The sequence below is a fragment of the Haliotis rubra genome, unplaced genomic scaffold, assembly GCF_003918875.1.
Source record: "Haliotis rubra isolate DU_JTF1 unplaced genomic scaffold, ASM391887v1 Scf75, whole genome shotgun sequence".
Taxonomy (NCBI): Eukaryota; Metazoa; Mollusca; class Gastropoda; order Lepetellida; family Haliotidae; genus Haliotis; species Haliotis rubra.
In genome coordinates this window covers 249,504-269,085 of record NW_025767468.1, presented here as the reverse complement: position 1 = coordinate 269,085, position 19,582 = coordinate 249,504, and the positions used below count along the sequence as shown (strand labels likewise).

The following is a 19,582-nucleotide window of genomic DNA, read 5'->3' as shown; positions in this document are numbered from 1 at the left end:
ACAGGTGCTTTGAAGAATTAGGTTTATCAAGTTCAGAGCACATCTTCTGTTACTGAACTTAATATAGTCACTGACTGCATTATGGCTAAAGAGGAATCCATGAGACAGGAGTCTCACAGTATCTTCCTAAGTAGACACGAGCAAACTTCATTATCTGTGTTGTCCTAGTGTGTACAGTACACTAGTGGTGGTCCGATTAATTGAAATAATCGAAGATGGTCGTAGTGACAAAACGACCAAGCAAACAATCATAATAATTTCTCATAATCGAACACAAACAATTCTGGAACACTTGTTTTCATGAACAATATTTTTCACATGGTTGATTTTGTCTGTTACATTTCGTAAGCACTACAAGCTCATTTCAAGTCATGATTGAATTTATCTTAAACATTCCAAGAAATTTATGTTCCTAACATACTAGTCATCCTTTAAAGAAGTGAAATTTTGCCAAAAAACCCCAGAAGAACTACATTTTTCTCCCCTTATTTTAATGTGCATTAACAAATTTCATAAATGACGCTAACCAATTATTTTCGATGATTGATCGGTAGTAATGAACCAATCATCAATTATGAGATTTTAACCAGTTCCCAACACTACAGTACACTCCCTCAGAGTACCGTATCACCAACTTAACCAGCGCAAGTTTCTATGGTAAAAATTAATAGTTTAATTAATAATTTCTAAAAAATCATAACAGACTGGGATCCTTAGACTGTCCACTTATCTAGACTTGCCTCTTCGAAGGATAGTATTACTATACATCCATGGGCTCAGCATTCAGTACAGCCTTGGAGCAAGGCTAGCACTGTTTCCTATTACGGACCCCAGGTTAAAAGCTCGTGTCTTTTCCTGATCTTTTACAACATGATGGCCTGAGGGAATTGTGATATATTCTTTGTTCTTTTGTACTGTTTTGTGAGGGTGGTAGTTAAATAGTTAGCTCTCTGAAGATAGATGAAGACTTTGGTTTGCTGGTGCAGATTTGTTCTGCTCCATGATTTAACTGCAATATTGTATCATAAAACTCACACATTGTCAATGTCAGGTCACTCACATGTTGTACAAGGGCACTTCTCTAACAAATTCGTTAACTCAATTATATACAGAGTGTTATATTGGGAAACCGTGGAAAGGTCCTGGTTAGAATGTACCTTCAGTAACCCATGCTTGTCGTAAGAGGTGACTAACGGGATCGGGTAGGCAGGCTCGCTGACTTGGTTGACACATGTCATCGGTTCCCAAAATTTATCATTTCTCAGTTATACGAATCTTGACAGATAGCATTTTAAAAACTGCACTTATTTCAATGCGACATTTAAGTACAAGATTTAGTTCCTTCATCAAGCTGTAGATTACTGCTCTGAATGGCTTAGACACACAGAATAACTGTAAACCTTTGGATTTTGCCATCAATTCATAAAAATTCTCCTCATAATTTGATATTTTCCATGCAAACCGCCTGCTGTGTACAACATGGCACGAATGGTTGCTGAGTATGTACACAAGACAACTAGTATGTGATCCTCCCAACTTGAAAGGCCGAGGTCGACGTGACCCACAAGCCTACCTCATGTACATAGATTATGTGTTTGAATGGGTATCAGTGTCAGACAGTGACAGTGTGCAAGTGATGTCACATTAATAAGCAATTGTGCACACGCCATGAGGAAAGATCAGTCCACTTGGGGATTTGCCAAGCTGGCCATAATTTGATGTGGAGAAAAATCAATAACATGACACTTGCTGTTGGCATTGAAGATGTGATATTTGTAACTTTGGCGTTTAGAAGGGATTGGAGCTTTGAGGGATTTACTGTTAGATTTTATTGATTTACGATGTTGTGTCTCGTCCTGAAGTAAATTATTTATTGGTAGTTGAATTCAGAAAAGAGAAGTAAGGAAAAATATTTTTATATAGTCATGGTACATTCTCTGCATTTTGCCTTTTTACATTAGTATTTCAGCCCTAATAATAATAACTGTTTATCAGCTATATATTCAAATATTTTCTTTTTTCTATTAAATATTTTTATTTAAGGCTCCAGCTGTAAGATTATTTGGTATGTTTATTGTACAGATAATAAATCAGTTATCATGGGAATCTCTTCAGTGCCACATTTAGCCTTCTTTGGTTGAGAATAAACTTAATCGTTGCGTCAATTACTGTAGATCTATATAACTCCCCTACTGACAATGGTTTTTGCTCCAGTTGCTGTCACCTTAAATGGCTGGATTGAACTAAGTGAGGGCTAATAATAAGAAACACGGTTATCCATCAGAGCAAAGATTTACTTGCCCGAAGTCATGTTCTTTATACATACATACCATTACTCTTTATTATAGACCCATAGCCCCAGACCAGCAATAATACGTGTTATTCACGGCTTCATGACTTCCATGTGTGATTCATCTTCCTCGAAGCAAATACTTTGGCAGGATTCATTCAATGCATTTCTCTCATGGCTAGGCTATTATGTTCCCTCAAAGTCTTCAGTCTTCAAGTGGAAATTAGACAGGGGTGAAATCGATTACCCTGTGTGTATTTCAGCTCTTTTGGGGTGAGTCACGATTGTAAATAATGCAACACGTAATGATTGTGGCTGTTAGCATGGGGAGTTGCGGACGTTAAGTGCTGGATAGTGCCCATCTCTTGTTACGCCACCAGCTTGGTATTGCATTAATTATTCCCAATAAAATTTGATTTATTCTCTAAATATTGGTTATGTTTTGTGATTGCCTTTGATTTTTGGATTTATGATTAGAATTGTTATTTCATAGTTAATATCATTGGTGATGTGTAAAAGGGATTTTAGTTGATGTTATGTACTCATTGGTTGTTACGAATCATTTCTGAAAGTATCTTGAACTGGTAGGATTCATATGTTGTACCGGGATGCTTTAATTGCTTGCTTGCTCACTCTCTTCTCTCACTCACTCACTCACTCATTCAGAAGTGTTGTCTGAAAGGAAAAATACATCCTATATTGGGTTCCATCTTGACAGCCATTTAGAGACTAGAGAATGCCATATGTGTTCAGTGTTTTTGACCTGAGCACCTAGAATAATTACGTAGCTTGGATGAGTCAGGGGGATCATGTTTCGGTTGTATCGGTGAATACAGAAGTAAAACATGCAACCCTTCAAACTGATACCTTAATTATCACATTTTTGCTCATAAGGCACACTGTTTAACATGACAAATATAATTTTATCAAATATTGATAAAGGAACTTTTGTTAAAATGTTTACTTTGATGTTCTGGCGTAGAGCTGCAATGGCCTTGACATACTGAAGATGGAAATTAATGAGCAGATCACAGGCAGGCTTTTTATGCTCTCACTTTGATTCAGCAGTAAAAATCTAGGGGAATGCATCAGAGTATGTTTTAATGGGAGGCCTGCACTAAGCTACAATAGTTCTCGCAATCCTCGTCAAATTTCTTTCCACTTGACGTCCCGTCATCCGCTGACACTCGACCTGGCAAGTGCTTGTTTAGGGCACTTGCTACTGGTGTCACAAAAACCAGGAAGTCACTTAATGATTTCTTCCGAAATCAGTGCTTAGGGCTCTGTTGTCAGTGCTTTGAAAAAATGAAATCATAAATGCATTTTGCATTAATGAGATGTCTCTTTTGATTTTGTCAATTATAGTGCATGTTTCAAAATGAATGATATTTTATAAATAATTTCATATTCAACACATGTTCAGGCAAGCTGTGACTTGGAAACAAGAGTGGTTGTAACAATGGATGAAAACAGCGGAATGCTGGCATATTTCAAGACTCCTATTGATTTTCAGTTTGTATAAATAGGTTGAGCTGTGCACAATTCAATATTTCAATTTCCATTATAAGAGTTAATTTTAATGAAACAGGTGATATGATTGGCTGGGTCATCTGCGATACCACAATTCACTGTGCTTCTCTTGGGTAAGCCAGAAACCTATGATCCAGGTTTGAATCCCTGTGAGCCTGAGTTTCCAGGCTTGATAGCACCATACCTATGCTTGTGGGTTTCACCAAAGTGGGGGTTGGGTAGCCAAGAAGCTAAAGCGTTCGCTCATCACGCCGAAGACCTGGTTTCGATTGCCCACATGGGTACAATGTCTGAAGCCCATTTCTGGTGTCCCCCACCGTGATATTGCTAGAATATTGCTAAAAGCGGTGTAAACTCACTCTCACTCACTCACTCACTCACTCACTCACTCACTCACTCACTCACTCACTCACTCACTCACCCACCCAAGTGGTAAATACCTGAGACCTGTATCACTTTGCTCTTTCATCCTACCCCAAGCTGACATGCCATGATATAGCGGATAGCAGGAATACCAGACTTAGCAGGTTTAAACCCAACTCACTACCATACTGAAAACAATTGAGACTCATTTAAAAATAAATATAGCAAATAGAGTTTGCAGTACTGGGCCCCATTCCTCAAAAAGCTATCATAGCTCTATGACAGTTCTAATCTATGTTAAAATATGGGAGTTACGATCATCTTAGCGCTACAGTCGCTTTGAGGAACGGGGCCCAGATTCAGAATTGGCTGTTGGTGTTATATTAAATGAGAAAATAGTGTTTAAATGAAAAGTCATGTCAGTACCTATGTAATATGCCATTTGTAGTCAAGTTGATTTTGATCATCAGATTCTTCAGTGCTTAAATATTGGTGCCCCATGAAGATCCCAGTTAGAATTGGCCATCAGCAACTCATGCTTGTCATGTCACAGGTAACAGGATCGGTATTCAGATTGGATCATGCATGTTATCATATCCTAATTACACAGATCAGTACTGTGATGTCCATCACTGAATTGTCCAGTTATTTACATGGTCATATACTATGTTACCATGAGTGGCATATAACAACAACGATTCTCAAAGGTTTGTGTGCTGTCATGTCTAGATGAGACTGACGTACAAGACTTCCCTTGTGTTCTGGATGTGTAAATCAATAATCATATAAAAGCCTTAGTCAGCACGTTACAGGCCTGTTTCAACACAACTGACTGTTGTGCTTGAAAAAGTAAGTAACATACAACCGGTTGTCATAGCTGCAAGCAGCCATTGAAAGTAAGAAGGAAAAAAAACAATTCGACGAAACTGCCTTTATGCAACTCGTGCTCCTTGAGTTGTAAGATTTAAAAATGGAAATGCGTTTTTGCGTATTTGTTAGAAGATGAGATCCAGGATAGGCTATGAGGCGGCCATCTGCCGCTGTATTTTTGTCAGGGAACAACTCAAGATTTTCAAATACTGTGACCTTTGAAAGTTGTAGCAAAACTAATTGAAAAGAGGGAGCAAAATGTGAAGTTCATTTCAACCTTTAAATGCGTTAATGATTAACAGACTTTCTGCAGTTTTAGAGATGAGGAGAAAAGGCAGTATTTACGCAGTATTTACTTTTGAATAGCCTTTGCATTAATGAACATAATATGAAACAGGATGTAGTAGAAATTTGTATATATTAGAATAGGAACCTCATTGTCAGTAAAACATCCTTGTATGCCAGCATTGTACTTCCTATTATTGAAGCTGAAATGACCACACTGACAGGTTGGACTTTATCCAGCTGTTTAAAGTTAATACATTCAATATGCCCATGCTAATCTATATAACAAGGTTACCTGAGAGCCTGTTGCCTGTATGAGTTCTGACATGATACGTTCATTATGGATTCATTATAAACTCACATGTGAGATTGAGATGGTCCCTGTGAGGCCACAGGTTTGACAGAGATGGCTGCACACTTGAAGAGTTCCAGCAGCCCAGCTGGGACTGCCAGAGTTTACCATGGGCTATGTTCAGAGTGATAACATGCTAGCTACACCACCACAACCTAACATGTCCGTGTCATCACTGCATATTGAATTACACTCACATTCCCAGGTGTCAGCATCTGCAGCTCTATAGCATTAATTTTGCTCTGATTACATTTTAATTAAGGGGGAATCCGGGTTTTCTCCTATGATTTGGTTTTTTCTAGTTTCCTGTCACCCCTTCATGTATCTACTTTGGTACAGTTGGCCTTGACTTCTAAGTGCTGCAGTTACTTGTGAAGAGGTGCATCCCTTTAAAAGACATGCAAACCTATGATCATAGGATCAAATCACAATTTGCACTGATTATGTTTCTCCGCACCATACTAATGTGTTTTACCAAAAGGGGAAATGCATGAGCTCAAACCTTCCTCCACCAGCAAGCTGCATGCAGTGATATAACTGAAATACTGTTCAAAGAGGCATTGAATAAAACCCACTCGCTCATATGGAACAATGGTGCTTGAGCTTATGCCTTCCTCCACCAGCAAGCTGCATGCAGTGATATAACTGAAATACTGTTCAAAGAGGCATTGAATAAAACCCACCCGCTCATATGGAACAATGGTGCTTGAGCTTATGCCTTCCTCCAACAGCAAGCTGCATGCAGTGATATAACTGAAATACTGTTCAAAGAGGCATTGAATAAAACCCACCCGCTCATATGGAACAATGGTGCTTGAGCTTATGCCTTCCTCCACCAGCAAGCTGCATGCAGTGATATAACTGAAATACTGTTCAAAGAGGCATTGAATAAAACCCACCCGCTCATATGGAACAATGGTGCTTGAGCTTATGCCTTCCTCCAACAGCAAGCTGCATGCAGTGATATAACTGAAATACTGTTCAAAGAGGCATTGAATAAAACCCACCCGCTCATATGGAACAATGGTGCTTGAGCTTATGCCTTCCTCCACCAGCAAGCTGCATGCAGTGATATAACTGAAATACTGTTCAAAGAGGCATTGAATAAAACCCACCGGCTCATATGGAACAATGGTGCTTGAGCTTATGCCTTCCTCCAACAGCAAGCTGCATGCAGTGATATAACTGAAATACTGTTCAAAGAGGCATTGAATAAAACCCACCGCTCATATGGAACAATGGTGCTTGAGCTTATGCCTTCCTCCACCAGCAAGCTGCATGCAGTGATATAACTGAAATACTGTTCAAAGAGGCATTGAATAAAACCCACCCGCTCATATGGAACAATGGTGCTTGAGCTTATGCCTTCCTCCACCAGCAAGCTGCATGCAGTGATATAACTGAAATACTGTTCAAAGAGGCATTGAATAAAACCCACTTTCGCTCATATGGAACAATGGTGCTTGAGCTTATGCCTTCCTCCACCAGCAAGCTGCATGCAGTGATATAACTGAAATACTGTTCAAAGAGGCATTGAATAAAACCCACTCGCTCATATGGAACAATGGTGCTTGAGCTTATGCCTTCCTCCACCAGCAAGCTGCATGCAGTGATATAACTGAAATACTGTTCAAAGAGGCATTGAATAAAACCCACTCGCCTCATATGGAACAATGGTGCTTGAGCTTATGCCTTCCTCCACCAGCAAGCTGCATGCAGTGATATAACTGAAATACTGTTCAAAGAGGCATTGAATAAAACCCACTTTCGCTCATATGGAACAATGGTGCTTGAGCTTATGCCTTCCTCCACCAGCAAGCTGCATGCAGTGATATAACTGAAATACTGTTCAAAGAGGCATTGAATAAAACCCACTCGCTCTCATATGGAACAATGGTGCTTGAGCTTATGCCTTCCTCCACCAGCAAGCTGCATGCAGTGATATAACTGAAATACTGTTCAAAGAGGCATTGAATAAAACCCACTCGGCTCATATGGAACAATGGTGCTTGAGCTTATGCCTTCCTCCACCAGCAAGCTGCATGCAGTGATATAACTGAAATACTGTTCAAAGAGGCATTGAATAAAACCCACTTTCGCTCATATGGAACAATGGTGCTTGAGCTTATGCCTTCCTCCACCAGCAAGCTGCATGCAGTGATATAACTGAAATACTGTTCAAAGAGGCATTGAATAAAACCCACTCGCTCATATGGAACAATGGTGCTTGAGCTTATGCCTTCCTCCACCAGCAAGCTGCATGCAGTGATATAACTGAAATACTGTTCAAAGAGGCATTGAATAAAACCCACTCGCTCATATGGAACAATGGTGCTTGAGCTTATGCCTTCCTCCACCAGCAAGCTGCATGCAGTGATATAACTGAAATACTGTTCAAAGAGGCATTGAATAAAACCCACTCGCTCATATGGAACAATGGTGCTTGAGCTTATGCCTTCCTCCAACAGCAAGCTGCATGCAGTGATATAACTGAAATACTGTTCAAAGAGGCATTGAATAAAACCCACTCGCTCATATGGAACAATGGTGCTTGAGCTTATGCCTTCCTCCACCAGCAAGCTGCATGCAGTGATATAACTGAAATACTGTTCAAAGAGGCATTGAATAAAACCCACTCGCTCATATGGAACAATGGTGCTTGAGCTTATGCCTTCCTCCACCAGCAAGCTGCATGCAGTGATATAACTGAAATACTGTTCAAAGAGGCATTGAATAAAACCCACTCGCTCATATGGAACAATGGTGCTTGAGCTTATGCCTTCCTCCACCAGCAAGCTGCATGCAGTGATATAACTGAAATACTGTTCAAAGAGGCATTGAATAAAACCCACTCGCTCATATGGAACAATGGTGCTTGAGCTTATGCCTTCCTCCACCAGCAAGCTGCATGCAGTGATATAACTGAAATACTGTTCAAGAGGCATTGAATAAAACCCACTCGGCTCATATGGAACAATGGTGCTTGAGCTTATGCCTTCCTCCACCAGCAAGCTGCATGCAGTGATATAACTGAAATACTGTTCAAAGAGGCATTGAATAAAACCCACTCGGCTCATATGGAACAATGGTGCTTGAGCTTATGCCTTCCTCCACCAGCAAGCTGCATGCAGTGATATAACTGAAATACTGTTCAAAGAGGCATTGAATAAAACCCACTGGCTCGCTCATATGGAACAATGGTGCTTGAGCTTATGCCTTCCTCCACCAGCAAGCTGCATGCAGTGATATAACTGAAATACTGTTCAAAGAGGCATTGAATAAAACCCACTCGCTCATATGGAACAATGGTGCTTGAGCTTATGCCTTCCTCCAACAGCAAGCTGCATGCAGTGATATAACTGAAATACTGTACAAAGAGGCATTGAATAAAACTGTCGCTCATATGGAACAATTGTGCTGAAATGTATTATTTGTTTTCTTTAATCAATTCCAGGGCTGTTCGGTCTTTGGGGTGTGTTTTCTTTGATTGTGGTGTTTTGTTTATGTTAAATTTTCTTTATAAACTATCTACAGAGTTATGCATTTAAAGCGCTTAGGCAATAGATTAAACATTGTGTTTTATTCTTACAATATTATTTCAAAAAATATATCCAGAATTTATGCCCTTCCACAGCACTCAGGAAGGATGTGAATTGTCCTATTTTCCACCTGAGTAGTATTGCAAATTGTATATCAAAGGGACATAACTCTTATCACTTGGCATCACTTCAAGCTTTGGGTAAACACCTGCTATGTATTTCGAATTTCAACAGAGCCATAAATCAATAACATTAGGAATGATTGATTTACATTCTTAAAGACAGAAGTAGGTTTGGGGGGATGGTCAAGAAAAACAAGACAACTGTCATTGTTGTGACATCGCATGTAATTACTTAGCTGAAGCAGAGTTAGAGAATTTGACCTTTATCTGAAGCAGGCTTGTTTGGCAGTAATGTTAGTTGATGATGAAGAGGTGAATCATCGTGAATAATAATGCATATTTTATTTACTGGATGGGTAATCATGGTATTGTTGCTCTGAACATAGTGAGGTGGATGCTGCATGTTGTACCAGTGAAGCAAATATGAGTCAACGTAGTCAGTAATGGAGAACAATGTGTTTGGAAGGAATGAGAACAAAATATTTATTGATGGGTATGTTTAATATTCTGAGTAGAGGTCGCATGTGCATGTGGGTGGCGAAATCTGGAATATCTATAAAATATACAACTGTATATCGAATTAATTGTTGATTGATAAAACATTTGGTATGTCTATTACTTATCTAGACGGTTTCCTGTATGAAATTAAAGCGTAATTCCCAAGACAGTTATAAGAGCCGGAGCTATGGAAAATAAATCTTGATTAGAGAAAGTTGGCCTGTGCCCATAACCACAAGGCTGGGCATGAGTCCAGCAATTTAGTTGAATAACACGACAGTGGTGTTGTCTGGTTGTTTAGTGGAGCTTTTCCCCGTCAGTATCCTGGGTTAGAACTGGCCCCCAGAAACCATTGCTGGCCCTAAGAGGTGACCAGATGGGTCGGTGGTCAGTCGATAATTTGGTAGATGGTATGTCATCATACCCTGCTGTATCATCGTGGATCTCTATAATATCAATGACTGGATTGTCATAATTGTTATAATATCAATGACTGGATTGTCATTATTGTTATAATATCAATGACTGGATTGTCATAATTGTTATAATATCAATGACTGGATTGTCATAATTGTTATAATGTCAATGACTGGATTGTCATAATTGTTATAATATCAATGACTGGATTGTCATAATTGTTATAATGTCAATGACTGGATTGTCATAATTGTTATAATATCAATGACTGGATTGTCATAATTGTTATAATATCAATGACTGGATTGTCTGGTCTTCATTTAATTACTGGCGTTGGGGTAGCCTAGTGGTGAAGACGTTCGCTTGTTGTGTCGTTCAATTCTCCACATGGGTACAATGTGTGAAGCCCATTTCCGGTTTCTCTCTCCGTAATATTGCTGGAATATTGCTAAAAGTGGCGTAATCCATGCTTGTCGTAAGAGGCTTGCTGACTTGGTTGACACATGTCATCGGTTCCCAATTGCGTAGATCCAGACTCGATTATTTACAGACCGCTACCATATGGCTGAAATATTGCTGAAAACTAAATTCACTTACTCACTAGAAACTGTTCAAGATTATTCAGTTTGACTTGGTTTTTTCTAAACAAACATTTGCAATCTGAGAAATGATTTTGAACACAGGGAAACCTTTGCTTTTGTAAGAAATGAGCTGATTGTGTTTGGCTCTATGCATGTATGTCATACTATGACCTTGTGAGTTGGATGTTGTATTTCACCTCTAATGACCACATCCTTGTGTTGCAGGTGGAAAAGCCCCAGACTGTTGGTCTGTCCTACAACACCAAGGACCAGTGGGAGATCCCCAAGAATTCCCTGAAACTCATCCGCAAGATCGGCCACGGCCAGTTCGGTGAGGTGTGGGAAGGCTTGTGGAACAACACCACTCCTGTTGCCATCAAGACCCTCAAACCAGGTGGGTAGCAAGCACAGATAAAACTTTTTATCACAATTGTGGACAATTTGTTAAAATGATTAAGAGAATCAAATTAGCTCAGATTTTAATGCAAACAATTCACCAGGTGATGAAATTATATGGTTTTGTCTACATTATGATTTGCATGCTTCAAGTAGGGCACTCTCTGGTTTCCGTGTATGGGCAGACGTCATTGTGCCTCTGGTGTAAACACAGAGACTTTATTTGTTGACTTCTGTTGCCAAATACTGTTACTCAGTGCATAACTCCATGACCGTTAATTCTTATGATTAACAACCAGTTTTCATTTCTGACTTGTATAAATTTCTGGACCCATCATATCAAATAACACATTACCTGTGTTATATTCTTGCTGACACAACCGCCTCCGTAGTGTAGTGGTTAGAGCGTCCGCCCGGAGAGCGGAAAGTCGCGGGTTCGATCCCGACTGCGTCATACCATAAAGACGTTAAAATATGGTACTTGTTGGTCCCTGCCTGGCGCTCGGCATTAATGGGTACAACAAGGACTGGTCGGCTCGGAGTCAGTATAATGTGTCTGAGTAGGGGTATTCATACTTCACTGCGGCATGGTATCTCAGTGAGCTAGCACTATAAAACCAGCTTAAGTCTGGGCTAGTACAAGCAGCCGCACATACACATACACACGCATGCACGTCGTCATATGAGCGAAATATTCTCGAGTACGATGTAAAACCCAATTTCACCTCACCTCACCTCTTGCTGACACATTAGTAACTTGGCAGCCTGAAAACAAACGTCCTAATGGCCTTTTTTTTTATGCAATAGTCAATATCGATGACGTCACATCCTCCATTTAATTTTGTATTTTGTGTTGCATGGGAGCAGTGTTAACATAAGCAGTAATGCTTGTTCACAATCCCAATTCATTTTCATGAATAAAAATATGTTTCAACCACATGTTCAGATATATCAATATTTGTTCCAGTCATACTCTCATGATAATAAAACCTGTGAAGGTCCGGGTTAGAATATTGATCTTCAGTAACCCCTGCTTGTCGTAAGAGGCAACTAACGGCATCGGGTGGTCAGGCTCGCTGACACATGTCATCGGTTCCCAATTGCGCAGATCGATGCTCATGCTGTTGATCACTGGATTGTCTTTTTCAGACTCGATTATTTACAGACCGCCACCATATAGGTGGAATATTGCTGAGTGCGCGTAAAACTAAACTCACTCACTCATGATAATAAAGGGATAATAGTGCTCACACATAGGGTAGTGTAGTTGCCAAAAGTTGCCTTGCAGTATGTATAATGTTTAAAAAGGATATCACAGAATATCAGTAAGCTGGTAATATTGTGCAGTGTTGAGAGCTACCACTGTCACGGCAGTGTTTTGTGACAGTGGGCCCAAAACTCAAACTGATGGATCAGTTCATCTGTGTGTGTTTTTTGATACAGGAAGTCACATCTAAACATGTTCTCTTTGCTCCTTTGTGGAACCTTCACACCAGGAAACACTTGTCTCTGTGATATATGACACCTCCACCCATGCAGTGTTAGGTGTGCCCATGTTTTACCTGAGTCAGCCATGTCACCTAGTGCTGAGTGGTTTCACATCACACATAAGTGTCAACACCATGTGTGTTGGACTCTTGTCATATGTCTGCGATACATTCTACCACCTACTGGACTGGCCCCGGGTTTGACCTTGATTTATGAAGGTGGGGATCCTTGCACAGAATGAGGCTTCTGTAAATTATGAGTGTTCTGTAAGGTAGATAATTACTTTCGTGTCTGGAATGAAACAGGGATTGTGTACACACTGGTCGTGATTGATCAATGGAATGTAACATACCTATAACTGATCTTGATCGGCTGTTGGTATCCTAACTATTGTCAGGCACCCTTCTTGATGCAGTATTTATTTTTTCTGAGTCCATTCTCTACATTTATGGACCGCCTCCGTGGTGTTGTGGTCAGAGTGTCCGCCTCCGTGGTGTTGTGGTCAGAGTGTCCGCCCGGAGAATGGAAGGTCGTGGGTTTGACCCCCGGTCGCGTCATACCAAAAGACGCCAAAAAAGGTGCTCAACATTAATGGGTACAACAAGGACTGGTCGGCTCGGAGTCAGTATAATGTGTCTGAGTGGGGTATTCATGCTTCACTGCGGCATGGTATCTCAGTGGGCTAGCACTATAAAACCAGCTTAAGTCTGGGCTAGTACAAGCAGCCACACCTACACAAGCATGCACGTCATCATATGAGCGAAATATTCTTTAGTGCGACTATAAACCCATCACCTCACCCACCTCACCTCACCTCTACATTCACCTCTACATTTATGAGTACAGATGAGTTCCTGTAAAACCCTACTAACCTTAACCTTGAAGTATTCTGTTTGGCCAAGTAATCCAAGCTAATAAAAGACAACATGTTTTCATAGAAAAGCAGAAAGTAGTGCTATGAGCTGACTTTGGGGTTGTAGACATCTTTTGCCAGACTGGTTATTATGCAAGACATTGTATAAAAGTAAAAACACTTGTTATTCATCCTGTGTTCCAGGCACCATGGACCCTAAGGACTTCTTGGCTGAGGCTCAGATCATGAAGAAACTCAGACACTCCAAACTGATCCAGCTGTACGCTGTGTGCACTCAGGACGAGCCCATCTACATCGTCACCGAGCTCATGAAGAACGGCAGCCTGCTTGAATACCTGCAGGGTAGGTGGAACCTGCTTCATCTTCTACCAGGAGCTGTGCTAAAAGCAGCATAAAACCAAACTCACTCACTCACTCATCTTCTACCATGACATTGAATACTTGTTTGGTTAAAATGAGGCATCATATTTCCATTTGCTGAGTGTGCCATTTGATGACACAGTGAAGACTGCTATATTCTGATTGGTTAAAATGAGGTTTCAATTTCCATATGCTGGGTGTGGCATTTAACGACAAACTATTAGATGAAGAGTGCTTAGTTCTGATTGGTTAAAACGATGTTCCAAATTTCAGGGTTAGCGTTAGGGTGAATGCCGGATGTGGCATTTAACAACACCTTCACTAATAAAGACTGCTTGATGCTGATTGGGCAAAAACCAAAATATGTGTGTTTACGGTTTCCCCGACAATCCCAAACCCCATCATCAAACTTTCCGACCCTAAACTTTTTATCCATTTTACTAAAAAAAAAAAAGACAGCCTAAACATTTCTTTATTCCAACAGTATGTCCTCCCCAATGTTGAAAACTTTAGGCGATTGGGGTAGCCTAGTGGTTATATGTGACCTGTGCTCACTTACTCTTGTTTTTCATAAATGTCAAATTTAGTAAGTGTTGTTGCTTCAGTTATTAAATTTTTAAACTGCTTTTCCCTCTTTTCTTTTAAAACTGGTGCCTGACATTACATAAATATGTGATTTTATGAAAAATATGCGAGTGCGTTTAAAAAAGAAATGTAAGAAAAAAAAGATACACCCTACCTACCGACCCTGTTTTATAATTTCATGTTAACCTAAAGACACATGGTTTGTTTTTTGGGGCCTTGGTTAAAATGAAATTTCAAATTTCTATGTACTGGATGTGGCATTTAAGTATGATAAAAACAAATGATCACGTTATATTAACACTGATCTGATTATGTTTCCAGGCAAGGGCCGAGTGCTGAAGCTGCCCCAGCTCATTGATATTGCAGCCCAGATTGCTTGCGGCATGGCCTACCTGGAATCACAGAACTACATCCACAGAGACCTGGCAGCCAGGAACATCCTTGTTGGGACTGCAACAACGTCAAAATTGCTGACTTTGGTCTAGCCAGAGTTATCAAGGTAAGTCCAGTAATGCATGACCTTCTGCTGGAATCAGTTTTGCTATATTTAATAAAGCATTAAAACAAGTTAATTTCCCTTTCCAAGATGGAGGTTTCTGTATTTTGTGTGAGTGTGTGAAGATATGATGGGCAGGATAACATGTGAACAATTCAGGTAACATGTAAGCATTTAAAGTGGGGAACAGGGTCCCAGTGGTCTCATGTACAACTCAATAGATTCTCAAATGTGTCCTTAGCTGCAACAGTTCCCAAATTTGCTGTAATTATGTTTTTTGTGAGCACTTTTCCTGTGCTACATCCATGAACACACCCGTGAAGGTCAAGGTTAGAATAGTGATCTTCAGCAACCCATGCTTGTCGTACGAGGCGACTAACGTGATCGGGTGGTCAGGCTCGCTGACATGGTTGACATATGTCATCGGTTCCCAATTACGCAGATCGATGCTCATGCTGTTGATCACTGGATTGTCTGGTCCAGACTCGATTACTTACAGCTGCCATATAGCTGGAATATTGCTGAGTCGCGGCGATAAACTCTTACTCCATGAACTCTTTGCTGACACATTCTTGCACCTTAAGACCTAAATCCCATGATATTACTGATGTTCCTTTGAGGTGGCACTATAACGCACATTTCCTTCACTTACATCATCAAACATTAACTGACACATCTTTTGAACCTTGACAGCGTCATGTATGTCTGAGATTGCAACATTCAAAAAATGCAGGTTCTATGTCATGTGTGAGTGTAGGAATCTTGTTTTAGAACAGATGAGCTATATATATAGTCCTCCAACACCTACATGCTAAAAATCTAGGAGAAACATGTACTGGAACAAATATTTAGAGTTGCCATGAGTGTGTGATGCTAGTGATGATATAATATCTCCATTGTGCCCGACATCAGGAGGATGAGTATGAGGCTAGAGTCGGAGCTCGCTTCCCCATCAAGTGGACAGCACCCGAGGCCGCCAACTACAACAGGTTCACCATCAAGTCTGACGTCTGGTCCTTCGGCATCCTGCTCACTGAGATTGTCACATACGGACGGGTGCCTTATCCAGGTATGGCATTGTGCATGATTTTATAGATTTACTCAGTTTGATAATTAGCTATTGGGCTTGCATTTTTTATTGAACATAACTTTATTATTATCAATTCGAGACAAAATACCTAAAGACATTTTGAATCAATCTGCAATGGTTTCAAACTACAGATGTGTTTGTGTCAAAGTTGTAGGTGCCTAAGTAAATACTTTGACTTATCCGATGTTTGACACAACCAAAAAATGATGAATTTAGAAGGAATAGCTAAGGATCAGATTTTTACTTTGAAACTGATGTTTGACTGACTGTGTACATGCCTCCAGAGACTTAACTAGGCTCTTGTTTTCTGTGTATATTCTGAGACAGCTATGCTGATATAAAGTAATAATATTTGTTAATGCGTAATTCATACAAAAATATGGCAGTCCATGAAAGAAAATCACAAAGATTAAATGTTCACAAAGAGTGTCTTTATTTAGCTTTACATCATGTTGTGTATTGACCATTATGAAATCGGTTTATAGTGTCTCAACTTGTATCATCGGACATTGTTGAAGTCCAAATTGAAACTAAGTGACAAAATTAACAACCAACTTGAGGAATCAATTTGCTTTGATGTCACGCCCAAAAGATTGTAACAAGATGGTATATGAAATTGATGAAAGTTATGCAGCTGTGGGGGTGGTGGGGTAGCCTAGTGGTTAAAGCGTCCACTCGTCACGCTGAAGGGTTTGATTCCCCACATGGATACAATGTGTGAAGCCCATTCCTGGTGTTCCCAGCTGTGATATTGCTGGAATATTGCTACAAGCAGCATACAACTATACTCTCTCACTCACTTATGCAACCATACTCACTCACTCACTTATGCAGCTGTGTAAAGGGTTCAGCGAAAAATCAATCAAGAGTGACTGTGTGAGAGAATTATTGTTCAAGAGTTAACTCATATTGAAAATCCAGGTCCTTACATGGGGACAGTATGTGAAGCATAAGCTTATTGTACCTCACCAAGATGTTAGGCATTAGTAACATATAAGCATGGAAGAGTCAGTAGAATATTGGGCAAACAGGCAGACCTAGCAAATTTAATTCAAGTCATCACCACCTTGAACACCAAAGTTAAAGTTTATGATGTTTTGCTGTCTAACATGTTCTAAGACAAATATCTAAGACAAAGTAATCTTTACTCGAGCATTTTTGCTGATAAAGTTGTATGTTTTTCAGGAATGACAAATGCCGAGGTACTGCACCAGGTGGAACATGGCTACCGCATGCCCTGCCCACCTGGCTGCCCCAAGACATTGTACGATATCATGCTGGAGTGCTGGAGGAAGGACGAGCTCGAACGACCCACTTTCGAAACACTGCAGTGGAAACTAGAAGAGTTCTTCCCCCTGTCAGTCGACCCCTCCGAGTACAAGGAGGCATCGTATGTGCGATAAGAACACAAAACATTATGGACCAAACTTAATCTCAAACCCGCTCAAATTTGTACGAGGCTTGACAGGACAATGCATTGTGGGATATATTCACCGTGTTGAAGCTTGTGATGTCAAACTACAGCAAGCAGTGCTCTAAGCAGTGGAAATGATGGATGTTTTAGGTGTGAAACTGGACACAAAGATGGTGTAAGATGTAGTGATATTGTCTGTGAGTTAGTGCAGTGACAAGACATTGTTGACTTTCAATGGTGCTGAGAGAGACGATTGTACAATCAGTACTGTGTGCCGCTACAGACACCCACACTAGCATCGCAGCGGTTTCCCATTGCGAAACCACATTGGTTTCACGTGACGATTCACATTGCAATTCTCATTGCACTGGTTTCCTACTGAACAATTGCAGAGAGAACTGTTTTTAACTTGTTGTGACTTTGTGTCGTTTTGTCTTTTTAATTGAAATTTCTAGAACAAATCAGTAGTAATCACTTGTCAGAGACATACTGAGTGTGCTTTTAGTACTTAAGTGCTTTTACATGACTAGCAAACAGTTGTCGCCCCCCTTCTGATATAGGTCGATCACCTCTATGTCTCTTTCGTCATGTGACCTGTCATGTGACTTTGTCCGGTCTTTCATGTTGTCCTGAGTGATAGTGATAATGGGAAATGCTGGAAAATGAGGGGGCATCTCAAAACTGCAGACATGATGTTTCGATAAACATGATAGTTATTGAGAGTTTCTTTAAGATATGTGTTTTGTTTACTTTAATATTAGAAAACTAAAGCAAATTTGTTATGTAAAAAAGTACTTATGATGAGTAATTGAATTGTTAAGGATAATTTACCAATATGAGTGTCTGCATTTGACATGCCCCCCTCTATTGCTTGTACATAGAGTTGTAAGTTATAGCCCTTTCACGTTGTTGTACTGCACACGATGCATGCAAACTACTGCTCCATTTTACCACAGTCTAGAATTTTCTCCTCAGAATTTGTGCTTCCTGGATATAAACTGTGAACATTAATCCAGATATTGGCAAATATTGCTGAGAGAATTGTAGTCATAATCATGATAAACGCAAACATAATATTTCTATTTTCACTTCTGTCTGCACTATTTTTCTACTGTGAAAACTTTAACTCTACTTATGCATATATATATATATATATATATAAATTCCAACTTGGCATTCTTCTCAACTCTTCTCTACAAAACAATCGATTCAATTTTGATCCAAGCTAAAACTTTTCAACACATCATGTTTTGTCCCCTTGGTTGTCTAAAATATTCTTCAGAATGAAATTCTATTCTTGACGAAAACAGAAATTCGCACAATGAAAATCTCCAGAACATTCCACTTTGAATCTATGCCAGGAAATGTCTCAGTAGAGGGATGCTCTGTCCTTATTCTGTCATGTTCCAAAAGGTGTATTCCTAAATGTATAGAAGCTCTATACCATATACCAATGAAGCTCCCATATGAAACAGTGGGCAGATAACTGCAACAGGGTAAGACTATAATTGTGGAATAACATTTCATACTGACTTTGTACATTTGATGACGTGTCTATGTTTCACTGTCTGTGTTTCCATAATGTCCAAACAACAGCATGTGGTGATGTTCCTGGCAAATTGTGATGTACTTCCTAGTCAATCACCTGCTCTCTAATGAAACAACAGTTCTCTTGACAACATCTACTTGTACCACTAAGACACTTCATGTCAGCTGACCTGGATGCTCAGCTAACATTGGAGCTGAGGCAAGCCTCCTCCTGAAATGGACTTCCGTGAGGAAGGTATATCTCATATTGGGACTTTCCACTTCCCTTGAATAAGTTATGTCTCACTCTGAATGAGGCTTTCCTTGAATAAGGCGTGTCTCATACTGAATGGGGCTTACCTTGAGTAAGGCGTGTCTCATACTGAATGGGTCTTTCCTTGAGTAAGGCATGTCTCATACTGAATGGGTCTTTCCTTGAGTAAGGCATGTCTCATACTGAATGGGTCTTTCCTTGAGTAAGGCATGTCTCATACTGAATGGGTCT

At 40.0% G+C, this 19,582-nt stretch overlaps 1 protein-coding gene across 1 annotated transcript in view; it reads left to right on the top strand.

Annotated features, from left to right (window-relative positions):
- Positions 1–18,626, top strand: part of LOC124260093 (tyrosine-protein kinase Src42A-like) — a 47,269-nt gene extending 28,643 nt beyond the window's left edge. The window contains 6 exon segments of the mRNA XM_046694343.1: positions 11,073–11,241; positions 13,789–13,947; positions 14,872–14,994; positions 14,997–15,049; positions 15,959–16,115; positions 17,322–18,626. Coding sequence (XP_046550299.1) covers positions 11,073–11,241; positions 13,789–13,947; positions 14,872–14,994; positions 14,997–15,049; positions 15,959–16,115; positions 17,322–17,539 — 879 coding nt within the window. The 3' untranslated portion in view covers positions 17,540–18,626.
- Positions 18,627–19,582: the final 956 nt, after the last annotated feature.